Source organism: Nannobrachium achirus (assembly GCF_963921795.1).
Source record: "Nannobrachium achirus genome assembly, chromosome: 5".
Lineage (NCBI taxonomy): Eukaryota > Metazoa > Chordata > Actinopteri > Myctophiformes > Myctophidae > Nannobrachium > Nannobrachium achirus.
The window spans coordinates 14,422,733-14,447,378 of NC_137814.1; the positions used below are offsets into that span (position 1 = coordinate 14,422,733).

The 24,646-nt window shown below is 44.3% G+C and overlaps 4 protein-coding genes and 1 pseudogene across 5 annotated transcripts; 4 read left to right on the forward strand and 1 right to left on the reverse strand.

Moving 5' to 3' along the window:
- Positions 1 to 3,150: 3,150 nt before the first annotated feature.
- On the reverse strand, positions 3,151 to 4,564 carry LOC308285676 (calcium-binding mitochondrial carrier protein SCaMC-2-A-like; annotated as a pseudogene). Its single transcript has one exon. The product of its transcript is annotated as a calcium-binding mitochondrial carrier protein SCaMC-2-A-like (transcript).
- A 3,706-nt stretch (positions 4,565 to 8,270) lies between these two features.
- LOC308284830 (nipped-B-like protein A) lies at positions 8,271 to 12,976 on the forward strand (the record flags this gene model as incomplete). Its single annotated transcript, XM_080725557.1, is given in 2 exon segments — positions 8,271 to 12,920; positions 12,923 to 12,976. Coding segments are annotated over 2 exon segments (4,704 nt in total).
- Positions 12,977 to 21,026: 8,050 nt separating this feature from the next.
- On the forward strand, positions 21,027 to 21,632 carry LOC308286243 (histone H1-like; the record flags this gene model as incomplete). Its single annotated transcript, XM_080727218.1, has 1 exon — positions 21,027 to 21,632. One exon carries the CDS (start codon positions 21,027 to 21,029, stop codon positions 21,630 to 21,632), a length of 606 nt encoding a protein of 201 aa, XP_080583344.1.
- A 1,068-nt stretch (positions 21,633 to 22,700) lies between these two features.
- On the forward strand, positions 22,701 to 23,012 carry LOC308286248 (histone H4; the record flags this gene model as incomplete). Its single annotated transcript, XM_080727223.1, has 1 exon — positions 22,701 to 23,012. The coding sequence occupies one exon, from the start codon at positions 22,701 to 22,703 to the stop codon at positions 23,010 to 23,012; it is 312 nt and encodes a 103-aa protein (XP_080583349.1).
- Positions 23,013 to 24,268: 1,256 nt separating this feature from the next.
- On the forward strand, positions 24,269 to 24,643 carry LOC308286246 (histone H2B-like; the record flags this gene model as incomplete). The annotated part of the gene is made up of 1 exon (XM_080727221.1): positions 24,269 to 24,643. One exon carries the CDS (start codon positions 24,269 to 24,271, stop codon positions 24,641 to 24,643), a length of 375 nt encoding a protein of 124 aa, XP_080583347.1.
- Positions 24,644 to 24,646: the final 3 nt, after the last annotated feature.

The window sequence follows — 24,646 nt, forward strand, 5'->3', positions numbered from 1 at the left end:
CGCAATAATTGTGATGGAGGATTCAAGAGTGATTTTGAACATTGGAACATTATGAATTAAGTTTGCATTTTGCCTTGTAATCAAAACATTGCACAGGTCAGACAAAGAAATGCACCATATACGGTAAATAAACAAATAAATTACTGACTTTACGAATAACAGAAAATAGATTTGTGCCATGCTGTAAGCTTGTAGATCAGCTATTTCTGCTTTCTTTATTTGAAAATGAAAAATGTTTCAACGTTGAAACGGTTATGACGATTATGTAATAATTGCGACATGCCTACTACTGTAATAAATTGATCATTACTAAGTAACCAACCTTCTGACCTGTCGGCAGACATGTTTTGTTTGTTCGTTGCTGTCATGTGGACCGTCTCAGAGACACCTTGCATGAATATAGGAATAAGGTCAAAGAGATGAGGGGAGGGGGGAGAGGAGACGTAGAAAGAGAACAGAGTTAGATAAAGATAAGAGGAGGAGAGGGAGACAGGGGGATGAGAGAAATGGATATACACAAATGAGGCAAAGCGACAGAGAGAGAGAGAGAGAGAGAGAGAGAGAGAGAGAGAGAGAGAGAGAGAGATGAATAGAAGCCAACAGTCTAAACAGGGAGAAATAGAGCGCAGCACATCAATCATCATGATGATTATTATGGCAGTTGTCATGGCAACCACCCTCCCGCCCCCCGCCCTCCGTTGTGTCCTCCTCTCTCTCTCTCTCTCTCTCTCTCTCTCTCTCTCTCTCTCCCTCTCCCAGTGTCTCTCCATCTCAGTTCAATTCAAATGTGCTTTTAATGACATGAAATGGGGGCTACAACAACACATGGTGAAGTTAATTGTGGACTAATATTATTTTGACGATGCAGTGATACTATAACACCACGCAGGTCCCATAATTACATATTGGTAAAAACCCTGTACATTCACATTCATTGTCCCTCTCCGTCGAATGCCTGGATCAATTCTGACTGCCTGGCTTTGGCGAGCTGCTTTATCCAGCAAAAGCTGCATCGCGTTGTTGTGAGCTTGTAGATCGGCTATCTCCCCCCCCCCCCCCCCATCCCCCCCATAATAACGACGCTGGGGTAAGAATAAGAACAGAAGTGACATTTTAAGAGTTTTAAGCATATAAACCATCCTCCTCTGACTCACCTCACTGCTTTTCACCAGTCTAGCGTGGGGTGGGTCAGAGTAGATGACAAAGTACAGCATCTTGCAATGGGCCTGGTGTACAAGATATACACCACTAAGATACCCATGTACCAGACAAATTACTTCCAAAACGTCAAGGATGTCCACAATTATAACACCAGAGGCAGCGCCACAGATCATGTTCAACCCAGATTCGGCATTGTAAATACCTTTTATTTTGCTTTTTGTTCTGATGATATCTACTGCATAGTACTGTGTTCTATGATATCTGTCCATGTCATTCAATGTTATATGAGTTAAAGAGAAGGATGCAATGGAAATAAGCCTCTTCTTACCTGAGTTTCCTTTTAGTCGACCTGGTACAGTACAGTGAACTGTACTGTCATGAAACTACCTTTCCCTATGCAAACTTCTAATAAATACTTGAATCAATCGATCAATCAATCAATTAATCAATCAATCAATCAATCAATCGATCAATCAATCAATCAATCAATCAATCAATCAATCAACCAATCAATCAATCAATCAATCAATCAATCAATCAATCGATTATTGTAATAATATTGTTGTTGGTAATTATTTTGGCAACAATGCATTTCATATCATCCCATGCCAATTCAACAGCGCTAAACACAACCCATCTATCTACTGTATCTGTCCTTCATTCATTCATTCTCTCTCTCTCTCTCTCTCTCTCTCTCTCTCTCTCTCTCTCTCTCTCTCTCTCTGTCTGTCTATGTCTCTAACTCTGTCTTCTTCTTTGTGTCATCGTGCATTCTAATTGGACGTTAGTACAGAGACCATACATGCAGCAGTGATTAAACTTCCTGTGCGTAATAAACAAGGCCATGGTTTCTATGAGAGAGATAGAGAGAGAGAGAGAGAGAGAGAGAGAGAGAGAGAGAGAGAGAGAGAGAGAGAGAGAGAAGGGAAGGGGAGGGAGGTAGAGGGAGGAGTAAGGTAGAGGGAGAAAGAGTTAAAGATTAAAGTGAAAGTGAACGCCAGATGGACATACAGTCACATACTGTACAAGCAGAGAGTCAGTCAGACAGACAGACAGACAGACAGACAGACAGACAGACAGACAGACAGACAGACAGACAGACAGACAGACAGACAGACAGACAGACATTGCAGTATTGATACTTTTACTTGAGTATAAAATGTGAGTAAATTTTCCACCACTGCTATTATCCAGTCACAGTGCACCACCGGTTCTCAAAGTCGGGTCTGGGTACCAGTACCACCAGGGGTCAAAAATGGACACTTACAAGTATGTAGCTCTGAGAGCATATACAAATGGGGACCCTCACAACTCACAAGTCCATTTAGTTCCATTTGTACACTCTACGGGTTAAATTAACACTGTGGATTTTACAGTTGCAGATTGGGGGTCACAAATATACCGTAATAACCCCACTGTACATTTGAGAGCAGTTACAGATCCGTTAATGGTCCACTTGGACCCGGCGTTACGAACCGGTGCAGTGCAGTACAAGTACTGTGCTGCATGAGAATCATCACGTTAAGTAGGCATGTTTTATTCATAGCAGCCTGCCAATCACATTGTTTGATGGGGGTGGTGCATGCGGCAGCATGCATGCATGCTGCATGTGGAGACGTGGAGAGAGGGGACATGGATTCTATTAGATTTTTTTTAAAGAAAAGAAAAGTACGTGACAACAGTAGCGAAAATAGTCGATCTAAAAGCGCATAACGCATCGCAGTGCTACACTCGTGTGAGCTTGTAGATCGTCTATTTCCACAATGTCTGCCTCTTTCTTATGCAATATTTGACAATTTGGCCAATTTGGTATTATGAAAACGTGGGCGGTCGCAAAGCAGCCTGAGAATCTACCTTTAAATGTCCTTGTGGGTGAGCGTCAGTGTTTCCATGTCCATTATAATAAGCGATATTATAAGCAACTATTTATAATCTGATTGGCCGAAAGGTACAACTCCTCTGTGATTTTTAGATTTTACAGTCTATGCCTCAGCGTGAGGTCACCCCAAGTGATGCTTTCAGGTGCTCGTAGACCACATAGTGAATGCTGACGGCTGGAATTACTTTCACAAAGTTGGGGACCAGGCCCCTGTAGAGCCCTGTGGGACCCTCTGTCCGAATGATGCTCTTGAAAAGCCCTGTCATGGTAACCTGACGGCTGCTTCTGCCCACTGTAGCCTGTGCTTGCATGCGCACCATAGCCAGGGGATAGCTGGCCAGCTGACCGCAAGTACAGGACACAGTGCCACAGGTGAGCAAGCCAAACACACCAGGATTCCTGCTGTTGGCGCCATGCCGCTGCAAATAAGAATTTCTCAGCGTCTCGTACACTGCCAGGTCGATGCCTGCGTAAGGGACGATTCCCAGCATGTTGGGGACGTTGCCCTTGTAGAAAGCGCCGACGCCTTCCCTTCTGAAGATTTGCTTTGTACAGTCCAAGATAGATACCACGGTACTGGCCGGTCTTTCCAAGGGCGAGCCGGGTTTTCAGGACCTCCATGGGGTAGATGGAGCTCTGGGCAAACAATCCCGCCAGAGAGCCCGAGACAAAGCGGTCAACGATGTTCAGAGTCTTCGCGTCACCGCCAATCAGGCGTTTGATCTACTCATAAGCCATGAACTTGAGCGATGACTCGGGCGTGATTTTGGCGACATTAATCCCGTTCCCTCTCCACAAGGAACGGATCCCGCCTTCTTGGATCATTTGGGTGAATCCGCTCACGAAACACATGTTGCTGGCTGATCCGTGAACCTGCATCTGGACTTTCAGCCGGTCCATTGGGGCGGTGCAGATCCTAGACACAGCTCCGGCGCCGCCGCCTGCGACCAGATGTCTCCACAACGTCCCTTTCTCCTCAGTCTTAGTCTCATCAGGCGCCGCCAGGTTCTCACCCGCATCCACATCACAGCCTGTAGAGTGCTTCCGGTACGGGATGATCTAAGGGACCCTCTCGGCCCTGTCCTCTGTGGAGCACCTGCTCCAATCACCCCAGCGGATTGTCATCCTTCCATCGTCATCCATGCTTTTAAGGGCCTTCTCTGCGTGCTGTTCAGAAATGTGCACGTCGAGATCTCCGAGAGACCCCACCAACACCTCAGAACTGATGGGGCCTTTGTTCCTTTTATCCTGACTTTTCACAACAAGCTTCAGGTCTCTTTTATGATCTTGTAAATAGTTGACAAGATCCTCTGCGTCCAGTGGTCCATGTTGTAGGTCCTTCTCTTCCCTCTTTGAGGATTTCATTATCCGCCATTGCTGGTAGGCAGTGAGTTCCTGGGAAGGCAGGCATATGCTCAGCTTGAAAAAGGACCTCAGTCCCAATGGTAGTCCGTTGGATTCAAAATATTCGACTTTAATCGGGTCTGATTTGGGGACAGGCGCGTAAATGTATACACCCAGCATGTTGAACTCTCTGGCTGGGGGACTGTACCTACTCCTACAATATACATTACATATGGAGATGTTGTTTTGGAGCTACTTGTGGGTTGTGTGACCCCTAGGTTTCTGCCATCAATGCAAACCGTCGTTGTTAGGCTTTATGCCCACATGGGGATCCCAGACGTGCCTGGCTTTGCCCAAATCATGCCTGATGTCACAATCTTCATAGCTGACTGATCACATTGTCACACTCATGTCACTATGACTCAGTCATAGCCATATAAGGAGTTCCCAATGCAGTTACTCCCAAATATGGAGTGTGTTGTCTAACCTCTATGCATAAGGCACAAACAAATCACTCAGCTCCACAAAATGGGGCATGTTCATACGGGTATATGGGTATATATTGATGACATCAGCGATCTCCATATATGGGCAAAAGGGGCATGAAAGATACAGAGATTCGGTTGTCCAGAGCCACAGGTCCGACCGCTAAGCCCAGATATGGTCACGTACGTGCATGTGCTTACTGTATACAGCTTCAAATTCGGCATGTGGCATGCGGCATACAGCATGCGCTCAAGGGTTTGGATATCCTTTTGTCCAGAACGGCAGCTCTAACTAATATGCCCGTATATGGGCATTCACACCGATGACATCAGGGATCTCCATACATGGGCTTTAAAGGTACAAGGACTGACAAATACAGAGATCTCCATGTATGTCCATAATAGTTAGACAGACAGAAAAATACATCTCCATGTATTGTATGTATGTATGTATGGGCACAAAAGGGACACAGACAGACAGGTACAATTGGTACTGCCCCTATAGCCCCCGATACTATGACTCGTGTGCGTGCGTGCATGTGTCACTCAGTCTGCAATCAACTCCATCTCTAACTCAATAGGCCTAAACTGTATGTGTTTTTACTTGAATAAATCAACATTAATGTGACCAAACATTCCAACCAAAAACAGTACATTACTGTCCCACGGGAAGATGTAGAGAAGCCATATTACGTCTGACAGTTGAACAATCTGCATGAGCTTATCATCCTCTCGTCGGTTCATTTATCAATCATCTTATCCAGGTCAAACAAAGGCTGGGTATGTGATAATGATCAATACGTGTGGCGATAAGTCTGTGAACCAGAGGCGTAATTTCAGGAAGAAATAGGGGCTTCTAGTCCTAAAATAGCACAAATATTGATTCTACAAGCCCAAACAAACAGCGAAATATAGTTGTTCTCAACACGTCACCAAGCGATCAAGAGATCAACTATTTTCACTAGGCTATTTGTTTTGGGGCAAAAAGAGGAAATGTTTGAACAATTTGACTATAATGACATTCCCAGAATAGGGATGCCACATGGGAATTGGTTAATAAATTAATGGTTGCATAAAATAACAATCGTATCTAAATTATAAATGAAATATCAGATTGATCTGTAAAGAAAAACTATTCAGAGTTGCGGACAATATGCATAAAATAACAGAATTTGAGGTTAAATGTGAACACTAAAGGCTCATTCAAGGTGAAGAGCAGTTCACTGCGGTGTAGTTTTCTAAAGTCAGAAAACTACAACCTTACATCATTAGCCGTGGTGAAGAGCGCTTCACCGCAAACCCCGACACATCTCCCTGCTTTTACTTTCACCCCATCACCTAAAAAAGTGAGGAGCCTTCACCCTAGTATGAATGAGCCTTAAAGGAGTAGTTCACCCTCAACATGACTTTTTTCCCTGTTACACACACACACACACACCACTGAGACTTGAGTTCAATAATATTTTGTGTTTTTTGTCACATTCCTAAGACAAAAAAAAAAATGTTTACAAGAAATGTACCCCACCCCCATTGATTCCGGATGGGGATGGGGACCCAAATGCATTCGGGTCCCGATCCGGAATCAATTGGTTTAGATTTACTAAAATCACATTTTTGTCTTAGGAATGCAAAAAATATTATTGAACTCAAGTCTCTGGCATGTGTAATCAATAGAAACAAAGTCATTTGGGGGGGTGAACTACTCCTTTAAGGGGGTGGCAGTTGTCAACCCCTGATGCCCCAAATGACGCCCCAGAGTCCGCCAACATCAAATGCACCTCACGCTGCGAGGCGTTGTGAGCTTGTAGATCGCCTATTTCCGTTTTATACGTTTGACGGTTCCAGTGGTTAAATATCTGAAAACACAAATGGACATGAATCCAAAATACACAGATGATTGTGCTGTCAAAAGATGAAACTATGGAATCGATTAACAGGTTGTGGGGGTCCCTGCTTCAAATCTTTCTCAACTAAGGGGTCCTTGGACTGAAAACGTTGAAAACCCCTGAAATAGGCATACTATAATAAATGTGTGCAGTATATAGGCTACATTGCTAATTAGGAAAAAAAAGGCATGGCCAATAAGAATTAGGCACGTTTGTGGAGAGGCGTTATTAATCTCTCTCTACAATCTAAATCCTTTCTATGCCTCTTTCTCTATCTCATCAGACCTCTGTCTGTCTGTCTGTCTGTCTGTCTGTCTGTCTGTCTGTCTGTCTGTCTGTCTGTCTGTCTGTCTGTCTATTTTCTGGGTCTATGCTCTGACACAATCACACTTCAGCTCCTATCAACTCCTTTGATGCTTCACTGCATTCCTGGAATGGACACGCATTCATGCACACACACACACACACACACACACACACACACACACACACACACACACACACACACACACACACACACACACACACACACACACACACACAGACAGGCATCAAAATATAGGCCTACTTAAACTACCAAAAGTAAATGTACTCATTGTGCACAATTTCCCATTCGTCCACAAGATTCAAAACATCTTTTGAAAATACAGTAGCAGATCTTCAAGCTCACAACTTGTTATGATTTAGTTATGATTTGTAATGACAATCAAAATCTCCGAAGTACTCTGAGATGTAGTGAAGTAGAAGTAAAAAATATAAAACATTGCACATGCGCGTGCACACACACACACGCACACGCACACGCACGCACACACACACACACACACACACACACACACACACACACACACACACACACACACACACACACACACACACACACACACACACACACACACACACACACCCCGCTGGCTGGATTTGACCAAATGTAATACTAGGTATAGTACATTTCTTTTTTTCTTTTCTTTTTTTCGGTCTACGGTCTACAGTCTTCAGTATGGTGTTAATAGTGTTGTTTATATTAATTTAAAACAAATTACTTGTATTTTAAAAAGGATGCTTAACATTGGTACCAGATATGGATGACTAGAGATAATGTGCATCTATAATAATGGCCACGTGAGCATCATTTACCTTTATCATACAAGGATGAAGGTTTTTGTCTCTCCCTCTTTCCCTCTCTGTCTCTCTGTTGTCGGGGTCCTCCATATATGGGCATGTGACGTCATTCACAACATTATCCGTTGCCTAACAATGCCGATTTGCGCTTTAAGCAAGGATCTCCATAATGGGCATCTCCTATATTATACGTGTACTGTAGGAAATATAAGTGTACTGCATAACCTCCATGACTCACAGCTCACACTCAAAGCCTCTGCTCCTCTTCTGTCATAGTCTTTCTCCACCATTCGAGCATCCATCTTCTCCTCCTATCCCCTCTCCTCCTCTTAAAGTGAGGTAGCCTACTAATAACAAACTAGCATACTGTTAGTTCACTCCAAGTCGATCCACATGAATACCTACTCGCGCAATCACTACCAGAGCTCCTCCAATGAGGGCTCACCGCCACCCAGCATGAGCAAAGTTGCCATAAGGATGAAGGAGAAGAAGAGAAAGAAAGCGTATGAACTGACACTGACCCAAGAAGAACTGATGGACTCTTCAATGTTCAAGAGGTTCCTGAACAGTGTCGACAACATACTGGAGAATCTTGAGGACGTGGACTTTACCAACGCAGCTGAGGATGACGACATCCCCCGAGAACTGTTGTTGGGAAAAGACCAGCTGGGCGAGCTGGGCAGCGAGTCAGCCGAGATCAAGGCCATGGGAGTCTCCTGCAAGATCTCGCCGGACAAACTGGTGAAGCTGCTGAACGTTCTGGAGAGGAACATCCAGGATGGATCCAAACTCTCCACCTCGATGAACCCCGAACAAGATGGAGAAGACGAGGAGAGGCTGCGGAGCGATCTGGTCATGGAAAGAGTCACAAAGTCGGCCGATGCTTGTCTGACTGCGCTCAACATCATGACCTCGGCACACATGCCCAAGGCCGTGTACATAGAAGACGTTATAGAGCGTGTGCTGCAGTACACCAAGTTTCACCTGCTAAACACACTGTATCCGCAGTATGACCCTGCGTACAAGGATGACCCTCACGGAGGTGGCGTATCGAGTTCCAGGGCGAGGCGAGCCAAGCGCTCTACACACACGCAACCTGAGATTGTCACGCTATACGACAAAGTGTGTGACATTATCAGCAACCTCTCTGAGCTGCTGGACATTCAGCTGCTCACCGACAACACAGTTCTCCAGGTTTCTTCTGTGGGAATCACTCCGTTCTTTGTGGAGAACGTCAGCGAGCTTCAGTTGTGTGCCATTAGACTGGTTACGGCGGTCTTCTCGCGCTATGACAAACATCGGCAGCTGATCCTGGAGGACATCTTTGTGTCTCTCGCTAGACTGCCCACCAGCAAACGGTCCCTCAGGAGCTACAGGTTGAACGGCTCGGACCAGGATGGAGAGCCAGTGTACATCCAGATGGTGACAGCTCTGGTGCTTCAGCTTATCCAGTGTGTTGTCCACTCACCCCGTGACAAGGAAGAGTATGACGGCGAGGTGGATCAGGATGTGTTGATTTCCAATTCCTATGAGATGGCCACTTGGACCGCTCAGAACTTTCTTTCAGTCTTCCTCAAGAAATATGGGAGCAAGCAGGGAGAGGAGGACTATCGGCCGCTGTTTGAGAACTTTCTCCAAGACCTGCTGTCAGCAGTAAACAGACCGGAGATGCCTGCTGCAGAGCTGCTTCTTGGTCTTCTCTGTAGAGTGTTGGTGCACCAGTTCACAAACAAGCAGACAGAATTGGCCCTGAGGGTGGCCTCTCTAGACTACTTGGGCACGGTGGCTGCCCATTTGAGGAAGGACGCCGTCACCAACAAGATAGACCAGAGCTCAATAGACCGCATCCTGGAGGACATCCCTGGTAACGATGAGGTAAAGAAGCTTCAGAAGGCCCTACTGGACTACTTAGATGACAATGCTGAGACAGATTTTTCACTGGTGTTTGCCAGAAAGTTCTACATCGCTCAGTGGTTTCAGGATGCCACCACAGAGAGGCCCACGAGGAGCCCAAACCAGAAGGACGAGGACTCATTGGATGGACCGCACCATGCCATGGACATAGAGGCCACTGGAGAGATCATGCAGCATGCTCAGGAGCACAAGAACTTCCTCCGCAATATCATTAAGGCCACGCCAGCTCAGTTCACCTCACTAGAAATGAACTCGGACACTGTGAAATATGACGACTGCTGTCTAATCGTGCGTTATTTAGCCTCCACAAGGCCATTTGCCCAGAGCTTTGATGTTTATTTGACACAGATTCTGCGAGTCCTTGGGGAGAACGCCATTGCTGTGAGGAGTAAAGCCGTGAAGTGTCTGTCTGAGGTGGTAGCCGTGGACCCCAGCATCCTAGCGAGGTCGGACATGCAGTGCGGTGTCCACAGTCGACTGATTGACTACTCCACCAGTGTGAGAGAGGCAACTGTAGATCTTCTGGGTCGCTTTGTGCTTAGCAGACCCCAACTCACAGAGCAGTACTACCCCATGCTCATAGAAAGAATACTGGATACCGGTGTCAGTGTTAGGAAGCGCGTGATCAAGATCCTGACAGATATCTGTCTGGAGCAGCCAACCTTCAGCAAGGTCACCGAGATATGTGTGAGGATGATCCACAGGGTTAGTGACGAGCAGGGCATCAAGAAACTGGTGAACGAGACATTCCAGAAGCTGTGGTTCACTCCAACGCCTGCCAATGACAAGGAGACCATAACCAGAAAGATCCTCAATATCACAGGCGTGGTTGCAGCCTGCACAGACACTGGCTATGACTGGTTTGAGCAGCTTCTTCAGAACCTGTTGAAGTCCGAAGAGGACTCATCTTCAACATTCGCCAACAAGGCTTGTGTTCAGCTAGTTGACAGTCTGGTGGAGGACATACTCAAACACGAAGAGTCTCTTTCAGAAAACAAGGGTGTAAACTCAACAAGACTGGTGGCGTGTATATCCACCTTGTACCTGTTCAGCAAAATCAGGGCCAAGCTCATGGTCAAACATGCCATGACCATGCAACCGTACCTGACTACCAAGTGCCACACTGCCAATGATGTAATGGTTATCTGTAATGTGGCAAAAATCTTGGAGCTGGTGGTTCCTCTGATGAAGCGCCCCAGTCGGACCTTCCTGGCTGCCGTAGAAGAAGACCTTATGAAGCTCATCATCACAAGTGGCATGATGGTGGTCGAGCACTGTGTAAGCTGTCTTGGAGCTGTTGTTAACAAGGTCACTCGCAACTACAAATTTGTCTTGGCTTGCTTCAATAAGTTCTATTCAGCGCTGAACAAATTGAAGCAGCAGCATCAGCAGGATCCTAACAGCACCACATTGGAAGGCAACAAGGGCTTCTTGCTGCGATCACTCTTCACTGTGGGTGCCCTGGGACGTCACTTTGACTTTGACCTTGAGGAGTTTAGAAGCCCTGACAAAGCAGAGTTTGTAATTAAAGAGAAAGTACTGGATCTGCTGCTTTACTTCACCAAACACGAGGATGAAGAAGTCAAGACCAAAGCCATTGTTGGCTTAGGCTTCCATGTGATCATGCATCCCAGCCAGATGTTTGTGCCTGAGGTGAAGGCCCTGTACAATGATATCCTTGCAGACAGCAGCGCCTCCATCAACCTCAAGATACAGATCCTCAAAAACCTCCAAACCTACTTGCAAGCGGAGGAAACACGGATGAAGGACACCGACAGGGAATGGAAGACGCTGTCAAAGAAGGAGAATTTGAAGGAGATGGGGGACATCTCGTCAGGGATGAGCAGCTCCATTATGCAGCTCTATCTTAAGCAGGTGCTGGAGACGTTATTCCACGTGCAGCCCAGCGTACGGCACTACGCTCTCAGCGTCATCACACTCACACTCAACCAAGGCCTCATTCACCCTGTACAGTGTGTCCCCTCTCTCATCGCATCGGGAACGGACCCAGAGCCCAGCATGAGGAACAAGGCAGACCAGCAGCTAGAGGAGATTGACAAGAAGTACAAAGGATTTATCCTTATGAAAGCAGTTGATGGGATGAAGTTGTCATTCCTAGTGCAGCAGGCCATCGTCGCCTCATCTCATAACACGATCATCAGGGGGTTCAGGCAGGATGAGACTCACACGGCGCTTTGCTCACACCTGTTCAGCATGGTTGGGAGGATTCGGCAACACCGGAGGGACTTCCTCAAATCCCTGCTCAAACTGTTTGATGACAGTAAGACGACATTGAACATGCTGCTGTTCATTGCAGACAACCTGGCATATTTCCCCTACCAGAGCGAGGAGGAACCTCTCTTCATCATGCACCACATAGACATCATCCTGTCAGTGTCTGGCAGCAACCTCCTGCAAACCTTCAAAGAGTTGCTGCTGAAGGAACCGGATCGCAAGGAGAAATATTTCAAGAAAGAGTGGAAGCATGGCTCAGATGAAGAGGAGGATGAGGAGAAGATGAACTGCGACTCGGCCAGGAGTGGCGAAGAGGAGGAGGACGGCGACAACGACGAAGATGTGGCACCGCGGCCCAAGAAGGTCAGAAAACTAATTTCAGAGACCTCAGACTCTGGGTCAGAGTCAGACCTGGAGGGTTTGGATGTGGAGGACATAGACAAGGTGATGAGTCGTCTCCCAGAGAACCCCACGGCACTCTGGTACTTTGCCAACTCTGTGCAGGGCATCCTCTTGTTGCTAGTTCTCAAACAGCACCTCAAGAACCAGTATGGATTCTCTGATAGTAAAATCCAGAAGTACTCGCCCACAGAGTCTGCCCAGGCGTATGACAAGCCGGTGAACAAGAAAACTCATGTTCACTACAACCCCGAGCAGGTCGTTGACTTCATGGCCAATGACATGGCTCATGCGACACTCACAGACGAAATCAAAAGACGCATAGTCCAACAGTTCCTGGATTTCAAAGTTCTGATGGAACACCTGGACCCAGACGAGGAGGACAAGGAAGGAGAAGCATCTGCCGGTGCTAATGTCAGAAACAAGGCCATCAAAGCCCTACAGGGAAGCCCAGGGCCAATGGCAGGACCCAGCCCACGGAACCAGGCGGGAACAATGATGACGATTACAGTGATGGGAGAGGGGAAAGGAACCCTGGGTCCCTGGAATGAGAGCAAACCTGGGTCCTCACAAAGATCAAGACGATCGGGAAAGTCCTCCAGCCTGGAACCTCAGGATTGCAAGATGCATACATTATCAGGTCAGCTAAAGAGACAGGCTCGCAAGTGAGCGGTAGTGTTGCCTTAGTGTATGGCACATTAGCATGCATGGACACTTGTGCAATGAAAACAATATCAGAGAGATAATTATGTTCACTGAAAGGTCTGTGCTGCAAGTGTGATGTGCCTGTTGACATCTGAGATCATAGAATGCCATTTTAAAACACTTAAACCCTCTGGCTCTGTACTTGGTACGCTCTATTTTCCCCTCTACAGCAATTATCTGACAAAAATCTACAAGCTTGTGTTGTGTTGTGAGCTTGCTTTGTATACATCATTTATTTTCATTCTCATTCACATCCCATCATTCTGAAGGGATGTATATCGCTGGTGCTGCCTCTCATATCTTGTCTTCCTCTGTCCCTCTGCCTCTCTCAGTCATCTTGTCTGCATGTTCACAGCTCTTCATCCCTCCTCTCCCCCTCAATTGGTCTATCGATGGGGATCTGACTGTGCACAAAACCTCTGGCCTTCCTTCTTTCTTCAACAGCTTCTGTTTTCACCTCCAGTCCTGACTGTGCAGTAGGCCTGGACTTTTTTGTTCTTCTTATAGAAAATAATCAACTGAAATCAACCAAATCAATTATTAACCACTTATAAGCGCTGCATTAAACGTTGTTATTGATTGATTGATTGATTGATTGAACACGTTATTAACACATTTGGTATGCGGTACATGTAGTACAGTCAAGGTTATGCTAAAAGGATAGCAAAAGCCCCAGGGGGCTTGTTTCTATTGTGGTCCTTTGTACTTCATCAGTGATACATATACATACAATACAACATAGGCCTATGTTGGAATAAAACTCAGTAGCATAATAATGTAGGCTACATTTACAGAGAAAGGAGGGGTTGGTGTTCAATACAATGGTGACACAAAGAAATGTGAAATAGCCAATCTACAAGCTCAAAATGTGTCATATTGACACACTGAGAGCTTGTAGATATGCAATTTTTTGATTAAAAAATAAAACAATCAAACATAATCGAGGCTAAAGTTTGAAATAATCTGGATAGTGATTTCAAGTCAAATATCTTGCCTCTCCCTTTACAACTCAACATTTCTCCTCTCTTTTCTCAGTCTCTCCTCTTCTCTGTTCTTGTTGTTTCAGTGTTCTATTATGCTGAGACTGACTCAGAGTCACAGTGCCCCCTGCTGTCTGTCAAGAGGCACTTGAGCAGGAGCTCTGAGACCGTCCACTTTGAGAATAAGGTCATTAGGTTATTAGGAGTTTGCATAGGAAATGTACAGTTTCATGACGGTACAGTTCACTGGTACAAGGTCTACTAAAAGGAGATCCTAGACAAGACAGCTTATTTCCACAGGAAACCATTTAAGTAGGCTATCTCATATAATATTGAATGACAGACTAATAGAACACAGTACTATGCAGTAGATATAGTCGGTAAAAAAAGAGAAAGAACAAAACAGTAAGTCTATACAAACAGTAAGTAAAGAAGGGGCAGGGGAGGGTTATAGGGCTGGGCTATGTTTGTTCTACCAGTTGCGAACGGCTGCTGCCTGCATAGACGGACTATGAAAAAATGGGCCCCCGGGCCCCAAAATGCAAAGGGCCCCCCTTCTTACGACCGCACAGCGACAAGTCCCAAAAAAGGAGCTCCTGAAATGTATAGAATAGTTATACCGTAACTATAACACACAATATTGTGTAGAAAACATAGTAGCCATTCTTGAAAACATTTTGGATGGGTTTATTTTCCCTCTCCTCTGCCCTAAAAACAGTGGTGCCAGGTTCAAAGTTAAACTATGCTGTGTGATAACATTCTTCATCATGCTTATGTTAGCTGCTAAAGCAACTTAAAAGAAAAAAATAAGAAAATCTAACAATACTTTATATAAAATTGGGTGCTGTCTTATTTATTTTAGATATATTATTAGGCCTATCTATATTTTAATAATACATTATTCATTATACTTCTTGCAAGAGTTTGGCCCCTATACATTTGATAGGGCTTTTTATGTTTATGCAAAGAATCAGCCAGGTAAGGCTAGTGGTAACACATACTTAAAGGACCTTACAGTCAAGTGTTACAGTATATGATGCTATGGTATGAATGAGGGGGCCCATTTAGATTACTCGGGGTAGATAACATAACAGTTATGTTATCTACCCCGGTTTATCTACTACCACTACATTGTTGTAATGCGTGGACATTAGAAAATGTAATGTTGTTGTTGTTTTGAAGTCTTATAGATAAACTGAGGAGCTAAACACTTACAGTATAATATGTATCATGGTGTTTTAGGAATATCTGGGGTTATTTTTGACATGAACGAATAAAATAGTGTCTGGCAAATAGCGCAACGTTAATAACAGGAACGCGGTCACACGGTGGCTCAAGCTGAGGGGCCCCCCTAGCTCAGGGGCCCCTGGGCCTGGGCCCATTGTGCCCGTTGGGTAATCCATCCCTGGCTGCCTGTAAAGTGGTTTTTCAGGGCGATTTTAAAGAGACCGCTAATCTGGGGACCCAGATTATCCTCAGTAAAACAAACCACCGCTGGTCCCCCCCCCCAAAAAATGTCGACGAGCGTATTTTGGGGTGATTCCGGTTACCTCCGTGACCCCAGGGGCCCTCAGAATTACTAGGGTCTGCCAAATCTTTGTGTGATTTTAACTTGAACCCTAGCATCTCTTTTCTAAGGAAGGGGGGGGGGGTGGTATTAGCCAATGTACAAGCTCACACAGAACAACACCTCGAGCTGCAAGGCTATTTTTGGCAACAGAGATACTGTCGAACTGTCCTTGAGACACTACTACCGATGAGCAGGTTGGTGCCTTGCATTGCATGGTTTCCTCCACCATCGGTGTGTGAGTGTGTGAATATAGGCCTAATGCACAATCACAAGCACCTTGGATAATGCAAGGCGCTATATGAATGCACCATTTATGATCTTCTCTGTTGACACAATTTACACAAAAAATCGTGTGTGCGGTGTACGTGCGCATTACATTGAAGGTCCCGGTTTTAGGGTGGTTCGCATCCTGGTTTGGGCCGGCTGAATAAATCCTTGTTTAGGAGAAACCAGAGTTGTCTAATCAGAGAGTTCTGCCACTGCGGGGTCAGAAACAGTGCTGGTCACGTGGTTCATTGTCACTTTACACCTCATAGACTTCAATGCATTCTGTAAACTTCCGGTTTGCGGTTAGTCACTATAGAGCATCGCAATAGAAGCCCCATCCCGTCTTCACTCTGGTGTCGGGAAGCGTTTTCCCCATTCATTTCTTCCATAGACATTTCATAAAGTATTTATTTAAACGTTTTTAAGCCTCGGACAAAGCCACCTCGGCTGGTGAGGAATCATGACACTATTATTATTTTTTTTGAATGCAACGATTAATTAGAAAGCTGAAAAAAGGGCAGGGTACAAGACTGTGTACATTATTTTCAAAATTGCGGAAACTACACTCCCAAAATGCATTGCGAATGACACTTGTTTCCTGAAATCACGCTCAGTTTAGTTATCCAGGCTAGCATATGACCTGACATGTAGTGATTGTCATCTCTGTGGATGCTCTTATCGTCATCTTTAACCTCTTACAGTGCCTATCCCGAACAAGTTCGGCTTTATTTCAATCCAATACAATATTTTATTTGCTATTTTACTTACCCCGAGCTGCTTGGAGCAACGTGGGTGGTCCTTGCTCGTCCAGCGCTAGCCAACGAGAGACGCTAGATGGTCCGACGATTTATTCCATTGAAAATGGTTTAAAATAAAGTTTAGAGCCCCCCAAAAAAAACTCAATATATACTGTCGGCGGCGCGACGTATTCCAGGGTGCCTATCCCGAACTAGTTCGGGATATTTAATAAAATGAATTATTTAATCGGAGGCCTCAACAAAGCCCCGGTCTAAATTTCCATCCATGGCCGGGACTTAGACTCGGCCATCCACGGGCCGTAGTCGCGCTAACGGCCGCATCGCGCCGCCCACTCCAATAATAAATCACATCTTTAGACAGGATTTTCTCCGGATTGGGTTCCCAGACCCAAAGAAAAAGTTTTTTGCGACTGAAATAGCTTTAGATCGGGCTTCTAAATGGGTTAGCATTTTGGCTACGTGTCAGCTAGCTTCCTCCTCTCGTCACCCATAGCATTGGCTGGAGTGAAATCCCAAGGCACTTGGGACAGTGTCGACGGAAGCTAGAGCGAAGGTCTATGGAGACATTTCTGGCACTCTAGCGCCCCTTGTGGCCGGCGGCACTGTATGAGTTAACACAGTGCATCATATTTGTAAAAGAAAGACACTCGCTCACGGAGTTCTGCTGAAGTGCAATAATCTGCCGGGCAGACAGGAGGCAGTAGCTATTTTCGCGGCAAACGCAAGATATACAAAAGAAGATCTCCACCAATCACAGACGTCGATTTCACCAGATGTACAGTTTTAGCAGTATGGGTAATGCAGTTCTTCTCCGTGCGATCTTTATTAAAACATGTTTTTACCAAAACTAGAGTGATTGCATACATACTCGGGGGTTCTACAGGAGCATATAGAACCATTTTACAACCACCAGCCTAGTCGTAAGTGTACATTGAATTGCTATGACTGTGTGGCTGATAATGAAAAACACTATGGTGAAAATGAATGGGGAATTTACTTCCGACACCTCACTGCGATGCTCTCGCCAGTATAGTAAGGGAAAGTTAGCTGAGAGTTAGACCAATCTGGGAACTAAATCTAAAATCAATATCTTTCTTCACAAATGTGTTCATAAAGGTGTCTACTATCACCTCTGAACTTTCTCAATCACAACTCCCTTGGGGAACTTTGTGGGAGCCAATCAAAGTTGGGGGTATCGGGATACCTGGGCCTGGGATTAAAGGGGATACAATGAAAAGAATAATGTAATTATGGTATTTTTGGGCTGCTGAATCCATTCCAACCACTAGTTTTCAGTTTAAATGACTCCTTGGCCATAAAATAGGCTTAATTGGCTAAGGCTTAGCCAATCATGTCATTCAAGTTCACCTGTGTCCTGTTAGTCCCTTTGTTTTAAACCCTTTTGAGTGTTCCTTGTCAGATTGTATCATGTTATCCTGGGTGTCATGATGTGTGCTTACCCGCCTGATCTTGAATAGTTTTCATGAATTCAAACCCTACTCCAACCATTTTTTTTATTTGTCTCGTGGCCTATTTTATGGCCAAGGAGTAATTTTTACTGATAACTAATGGTTGGATTGGATTCAGCAGCCCCCAAATACCCTAATTACACACCTCATATGCTCATATTGGCCATTTTCCCCCCCTTTAATCCCAGGCCCTCGGGATACCCTCAACTTTGATTGGCTCCCACAAAGTTCCCCAAGGAAGTTGTGATTGAGAAAGTTCAGAGGTGATAGTAGACTGTAGACACCTTCATGAACACATTTGTGAAGAAGAATATTGATTTAGATTTAACTCTCAGCTAACTTTCCCTACTTACAAGTAGAATAGATGTGTGCGTGGAAGACCTGGCCCCATGAAGTGAACAGGAGTGACGCCACTCTCTCTACAACACTCTGGGAGGAACCAGAGTTTAGACTGGGAGGAGCCGATCACGCCACTAGTAGTGATTGGTGGGGAGCTCATACACACTCGACTCGCGCACACACGTTTTTCATGATTGGTGGGGCGCACACAGAGTCTGTCCCACCATGCTTTATTCTTCACCAATGAGTAGATTTTCACTAGGAGCAACATTGTCAAGTGGTGTAACCTGTATTGGTCAATCATATAGAGGACACTGGAATAATTAAAAAGGATAAAATATAAGCCTCTATTGCAGTGTAATCACATTAAAAACTTAAGAGAACACCTTCGTTCACTAAAAGTGGATACATTATTAAATATGTATCATTTTGACAATTTCAGGCTCTGCAAAGATTGTGCACATATTTTCCAATGGCCTCATTTTTTTATCACTAACACGATACACAATGTTGCAATGATATATTTAAATATTTATACTATTACTTGTATTATAGATGTCATTTAATAATGAGACACAACTGTTTGGTTTTATTTGCATGTCCATGAGCTACTTCCACCTGTATGTAGCACTGATGAAGGCCTGCAAATAAACATTATTGAAATACACTCCAAAAACTTCCAAACAGAGTGCAGATTGTTTATTCTCTGTATGATACCAATCATGACACAGACCATGATTAATCATGATATTGACCAACCATGATGAATAACAATTAACATTCAATATCCATTTAGTTCCACACCTTTTGAATTACTGATAGCCTAGGTGAATTGATTTCTCTCTCTCTTTTTTTTCCTTTTTTGCTACAAACTGAACAACTGAACTCAATGTGTGGCAGGTGTTTATACAAATTAAATAATTACACTGTTTTCTTTATATATGTATCTACAATTTGATTTAATTACAATTTAGACCAAAATAAATCAATCATATTGCTGCATATTTGTGTAGATTACATGATGTATTACGTTTTCATTTCATTTAATAACTTGTAGACAATGATATGTAGTAGTAGATGACCGATTAGACTCAGTTGGTCATCTTTAAAATAGATTCCATAAAATACATGCTAATCTTCATTCATGTCGTCCTCATGTGACACCATTAAAAAGCAACCACTCTAGTCACTATAAAGCAGGGGTGGGCAACTATATTTTCACACTCACTCCAGAGGGCCACAATGCATATACTGTCAAAAATAGCAAAAATAGCCGATCTACAAGCTCAAAACGCGTCGCAGTGCGACACGTTTTGAGCTTGTAGATCTGCTATTTTTGAATTGGAATGCTGAATTATTTTTAGCTATTTTTGAATTTGGGATCCTGAAAAGTAACATTTTAACAAAGTAACATTCGTCGAAGGCTTAGTCTAATGTCTGCTAAATGTGTGGTTGAAAATTGCCATTCTGGTTTGTGATCAGTCACCAGTTCGCCTGTATCTCATCATAGAGTGATACTCACATAACTTAACCTTTTGGACATCATATCACCATAAACATATAATCATTAGCAGCAATAATAAACAAAACAAGCCCCTAACACATTTCATTATGATCACTTTTGATCAGGCATAATTCATATCCAATTATTATTATTGTTATTATTATTTAATATTGTACTACTACTACTACTACTACTACTACTACTACTACTACTACTAATAATAATAATACATCATAAAGCAAATTCAACTTTTCAACATATGACTTTTTAAAATAAGAAAGGTATCGACCAGTTTTAGTCATCAATGATAATGCATGGAAGCAGGAGTATGTGAAACTGTATGCATGCATGTCATAATCAAATACAGATGCCAGTTGATTGAAAGCGTTTTGTTTAAATTTAGTCCACAAATGGACCAAGTTTTCCACAATAGCAGTCATCTGTCATTGCAAGTTGAGATCAACTCCACCATCATACTGCTGTCAACTAGAGTGTGTTTACTGGGGTCAGAAAACCTTCTATTTATAGTAAAACGGATGACAAAACAACCATATAGTGTATGGCATCAGGTCACCAGATATGTCTGCTTAGGGGATTGTGAGTATTGATGTTAATTAAACAGAGTTTAAAATATTTTAGAAGAAAAACGACAGAGGAAACACTGTGCTGAGTGTGCTCTGACTGGGGAAGGGTGGTGTTTTGAGCGTATCACTTCAAAACGAGAGTACTTTTTTAATCTCAGATGTATTCATAACAAAAAGGCACATGTGTGCTATCTGGTCAGCTCTTTGTTGCATTTCAGAATATACACCCTGGTTTGTTATATCATGTTTTAATCGAGGAGAAAACACAAGTGGCACATTAAGCCACCTAGACAAGAGGAGCTGTGTGTATGTTGTCTCTATATGGTTCTCATGTGGTGTTTAAGTCCAGCCCCTTCCATGCGTTCTGCACCAGTCTGATAGACTTTACTGTAGAGAAGATTAACAAACAACTATCTGAGAAAACAATGGCAGAAGTCGCACCAGCTCCAGCCCCGGCCAAGGCCGCCAAGAAGAAAGCAGCTCCCCGACCCAAGAAGACCGGCCCCAGCGTCGCTGAGCTGGTTGTCAAGGCCGTGTCCGCCTCCAAGGAGCGGAGTGGTGTGTCCCTGGCTGCCGTCAAGAAAGCTCTGGCTGCCGGCGGCTACGATGTGGAGAAGAACAAGGCCCGCGTCAAGATCGCCGTCAAGAGCCTGGTCGCTAAAGGCACCCTGGTCCAGCTCAAAGGCACCGGCGCGTCTGGCTCTTTCAAGATGAACAAGAAGGCAGAAGCGGTGAAGGCGAAGAAGCCTGCTGCAAAGAAGGCGGTTAAAGCAAAGAAGCCCGCTGCCGCCAAGAAACCCGCAGCGGCCAAGAAGCCCAAGAAGGCGGCAGCAAAGAAGCCCGCCGCCGTCAAGAAATCACCCAAGAAAGCCAAGAAGCCCGCCGCCAAGAAAGTAGCAGCTAAAAGCCCAAAGAAGGCCGCCAAGAGCCCCAAGAAAGTGGCGAAGAAGCCCGCAGCAGCCAAGAAAGCTCCAGCCAAGAAGGTTGCCAAACCCAAGGCAGCAAAGAAGGCAGCCCCCAAAAAGAAGTAAACCATCTGTTCCATCTCTAATATACCCACAAAAGGCTCTTTTAAGAGCCAACCACTTCATTTTATAAGAGTATTCTCACTTTTATACCAGACTACATGTGAGCACTGGAATAACCAGTTTGTTTTAATAGACATGTGTTTTAATGGTCTAATGCCACTTAAATAGCCTAATTAATGACAAGAGTAGAAATATAATGGTAACATAATTATCTATGACAAAGTTAATAGATATTATTAGCAGTCTAACGTTGTCCTACATTTCGAATACGGCTAATTTCTCTAACTTTAGCCATCAAGCTTGCAAACCTCCCCTATGACCTTAATTTATTTACTGTAAATCACTGTCGATTCGCTATTGTGCTGTCCTCCTGACTACTAGTATGTTTGTTTTCAACATGACATTGATATGGAATTGTAACCTACTACAATGTACAGTTTAAGCATTTATTTTAGCAGACGCTCTTAATCCAGAGCGATTTAGCCTACAATAAGCAGGGTTGTTACTTATAGTTCAAAATCACATACATTATTGTAAATAGTAACCCTGGTCCACCTCTACATCGTGTGCAACATAGCACATTTCTCAAATAAACCAGACATGAAGTCATACTTAATTATTGATGAATTACTATACCTTTGTTTAGGTTGTGTGATAAAACGTTTAAAGTCTGAAAGAAATGTTATGGCCCAGAGGGTGTACCTACCTACGCAATACGCATGTTAACACCAAATTTACATTGACAAGAATATTAATAGGGAGATTTCAAAAGATAAATAGCAATTACAATATGATATAGATAGAGGATTTGACTAGCAATGTTACTATATTCTTAATCAGTGTTCCCAGAAATTTCTCATATTCGCCACTAGGGGCCAGGGGGCACTATAATCTATGAACAAGGGGGAGGTGCGTCCGTGTGTGGTGGGGGATGGGAGGGCGGGTATGGCACCACCCACACTGCGAGGTCTGCCTGTCCTCCCTTACGTCCTCAGAACACACATAAAACGGCATGGCTCAGATCTCTGGAATCATTCACTTCTGCATCTTCAACTGAACTAAAGCTGAAAAATGAGTGGGCGTGGAAAAGGCGGAAAGGGACTGGGAAAAGGAGGCGCCAAGCGTCATCGCAAGGTTCTTCGTGATAACATCCAGGGAATCACCAAGCCCGCTATCCGCCGTCTGGCTCGCCGTGGCGGTGTGAAGCGCATCTCCGGTCTGATCTACGAGGAGACCCGCGGTGTCCTCAAGGTCTTCCTGGAGAACGTGATCCGTGATGCCGTCACCTACACCGAGCACGCCAAGAGAAAGACTGTGACTGCCATGGATGTTGTCTATGCTCTGAAGAGACAGGGACGCACTCTGTACGGCTTCGGAGGTTAATAACGCTGACTTGATCTACCAACAACCCAAAGGCTCTTTTAAGAGCCGCCCACACGCTTTGTAACGAGTTCATTCCCAATTTTAAGCACGACAATAACCTCCAGACTTTTCGGGTGAATATATTACTCAATTTAGATCTTAAACAATACACTCACGGTAAAGCTGTACAATGTTGTCATTCAACCGCACCACAATTCACGTAGGAACAGGCATTTTTGCAGAAATGTTAATGTGCACGTCTATTTACACATCTTCCTGAATTAAACTTTGCTTTACCTCAAACAAATTTCAAGCAGCACATGACTTGCATTGGAGTGTCGCATAAAACAATCCTTGGTCTGTATAAGACAACCTGTCTTTACTTGTGGAATAAGTATTGGATTGTGATTTGAATATGAACGTGAAATAGCCTACATATGCACTGGGATGAACTGTATTGCAACTGGGTTTAAACAAGTGCTTGTGACTGCCATTATTAGTCTATGAACATGTAGAGGCGGGAAAACACACTCAGTCAGCTCCTTATCTTACTTTGGAATACTCAGCATACAGAGTTTATATTAGCCTACATTGTCCCAACTGAAGTTAACTGGAGTGATGGCAACACGGTAAATCGATTCGGCTTTCTTTGTATTTTAAGTAATAAGGCAAGGAATAGACACACACACACACACACACACACACACACACACTCACACTCACACTCACACTCACACTCACACTCACACTCACACTCACACACACACACACACACACACACACACACACACACACACACACCCTGCTGCCAGCAGCACCCAGTTCTCTATCGTGTGTACACATTATAATATTTCATTAACTATTTATTATATTATAATATTGGGAATAATGCCATTGTCTCAATGAATAGACACATTGATATATACCTTGGTTGGTCAAGAAAGCACTATACTATAGCTTGTTTCAATTGGGGTCCTTTGTGGACATCGTTTACAAATCTAAGCAATATAATAATAATAATAATAATAAAATACTTTAACGTTACAATTTACCCTAAGTGCATGTTTAGCCGCTCAAAATATTACAGGGACAATAGAGCGCACGAGCGGGAGAAATAATACAGAAACAAAGACACCTCCCTCTTTGTGGGAGGATCAGCCAATCATCTGCTGGGAGTCACACCACCACATTGGCATTGGCTGTGTATAAATAATGGTGTGACTGCGCTCTCTAACACATTCTTCTTCACTGCTAGTCGCTGATAGAATTCCTTCAAAATGCCCGAAGTTGCGAAGCCAGCGCCCAAGAAGGGCTCCAAGAAAGCCGTCTCCAAGACCGCCGCCAAGGGCGGCAAGAAGCGCAGAAAGTCCAGGAAGGAGAGCTACGCCATCTACGTGTACAAGGTGCTGAAGCAGGTCCACCCTGACACCGGTATCTCCTCCAAGGCCATGGGCATCATGAACTCCTTTGTCAACGACATCTTCGAGCGCATCGCCGGTGAAGCCTCTCGTCTGGCTCACTACAACAAACGCCGCACCATCTCATCCAGGGAGATCCAGACCGCCGTCCGCCTGCTGCTCCCCGGTGAGCTGGCCAAGCACGCCGTGTCTGAGGGCACCAAGGCTGTCACCAAGTACACCAGCTCCAAGTAAACT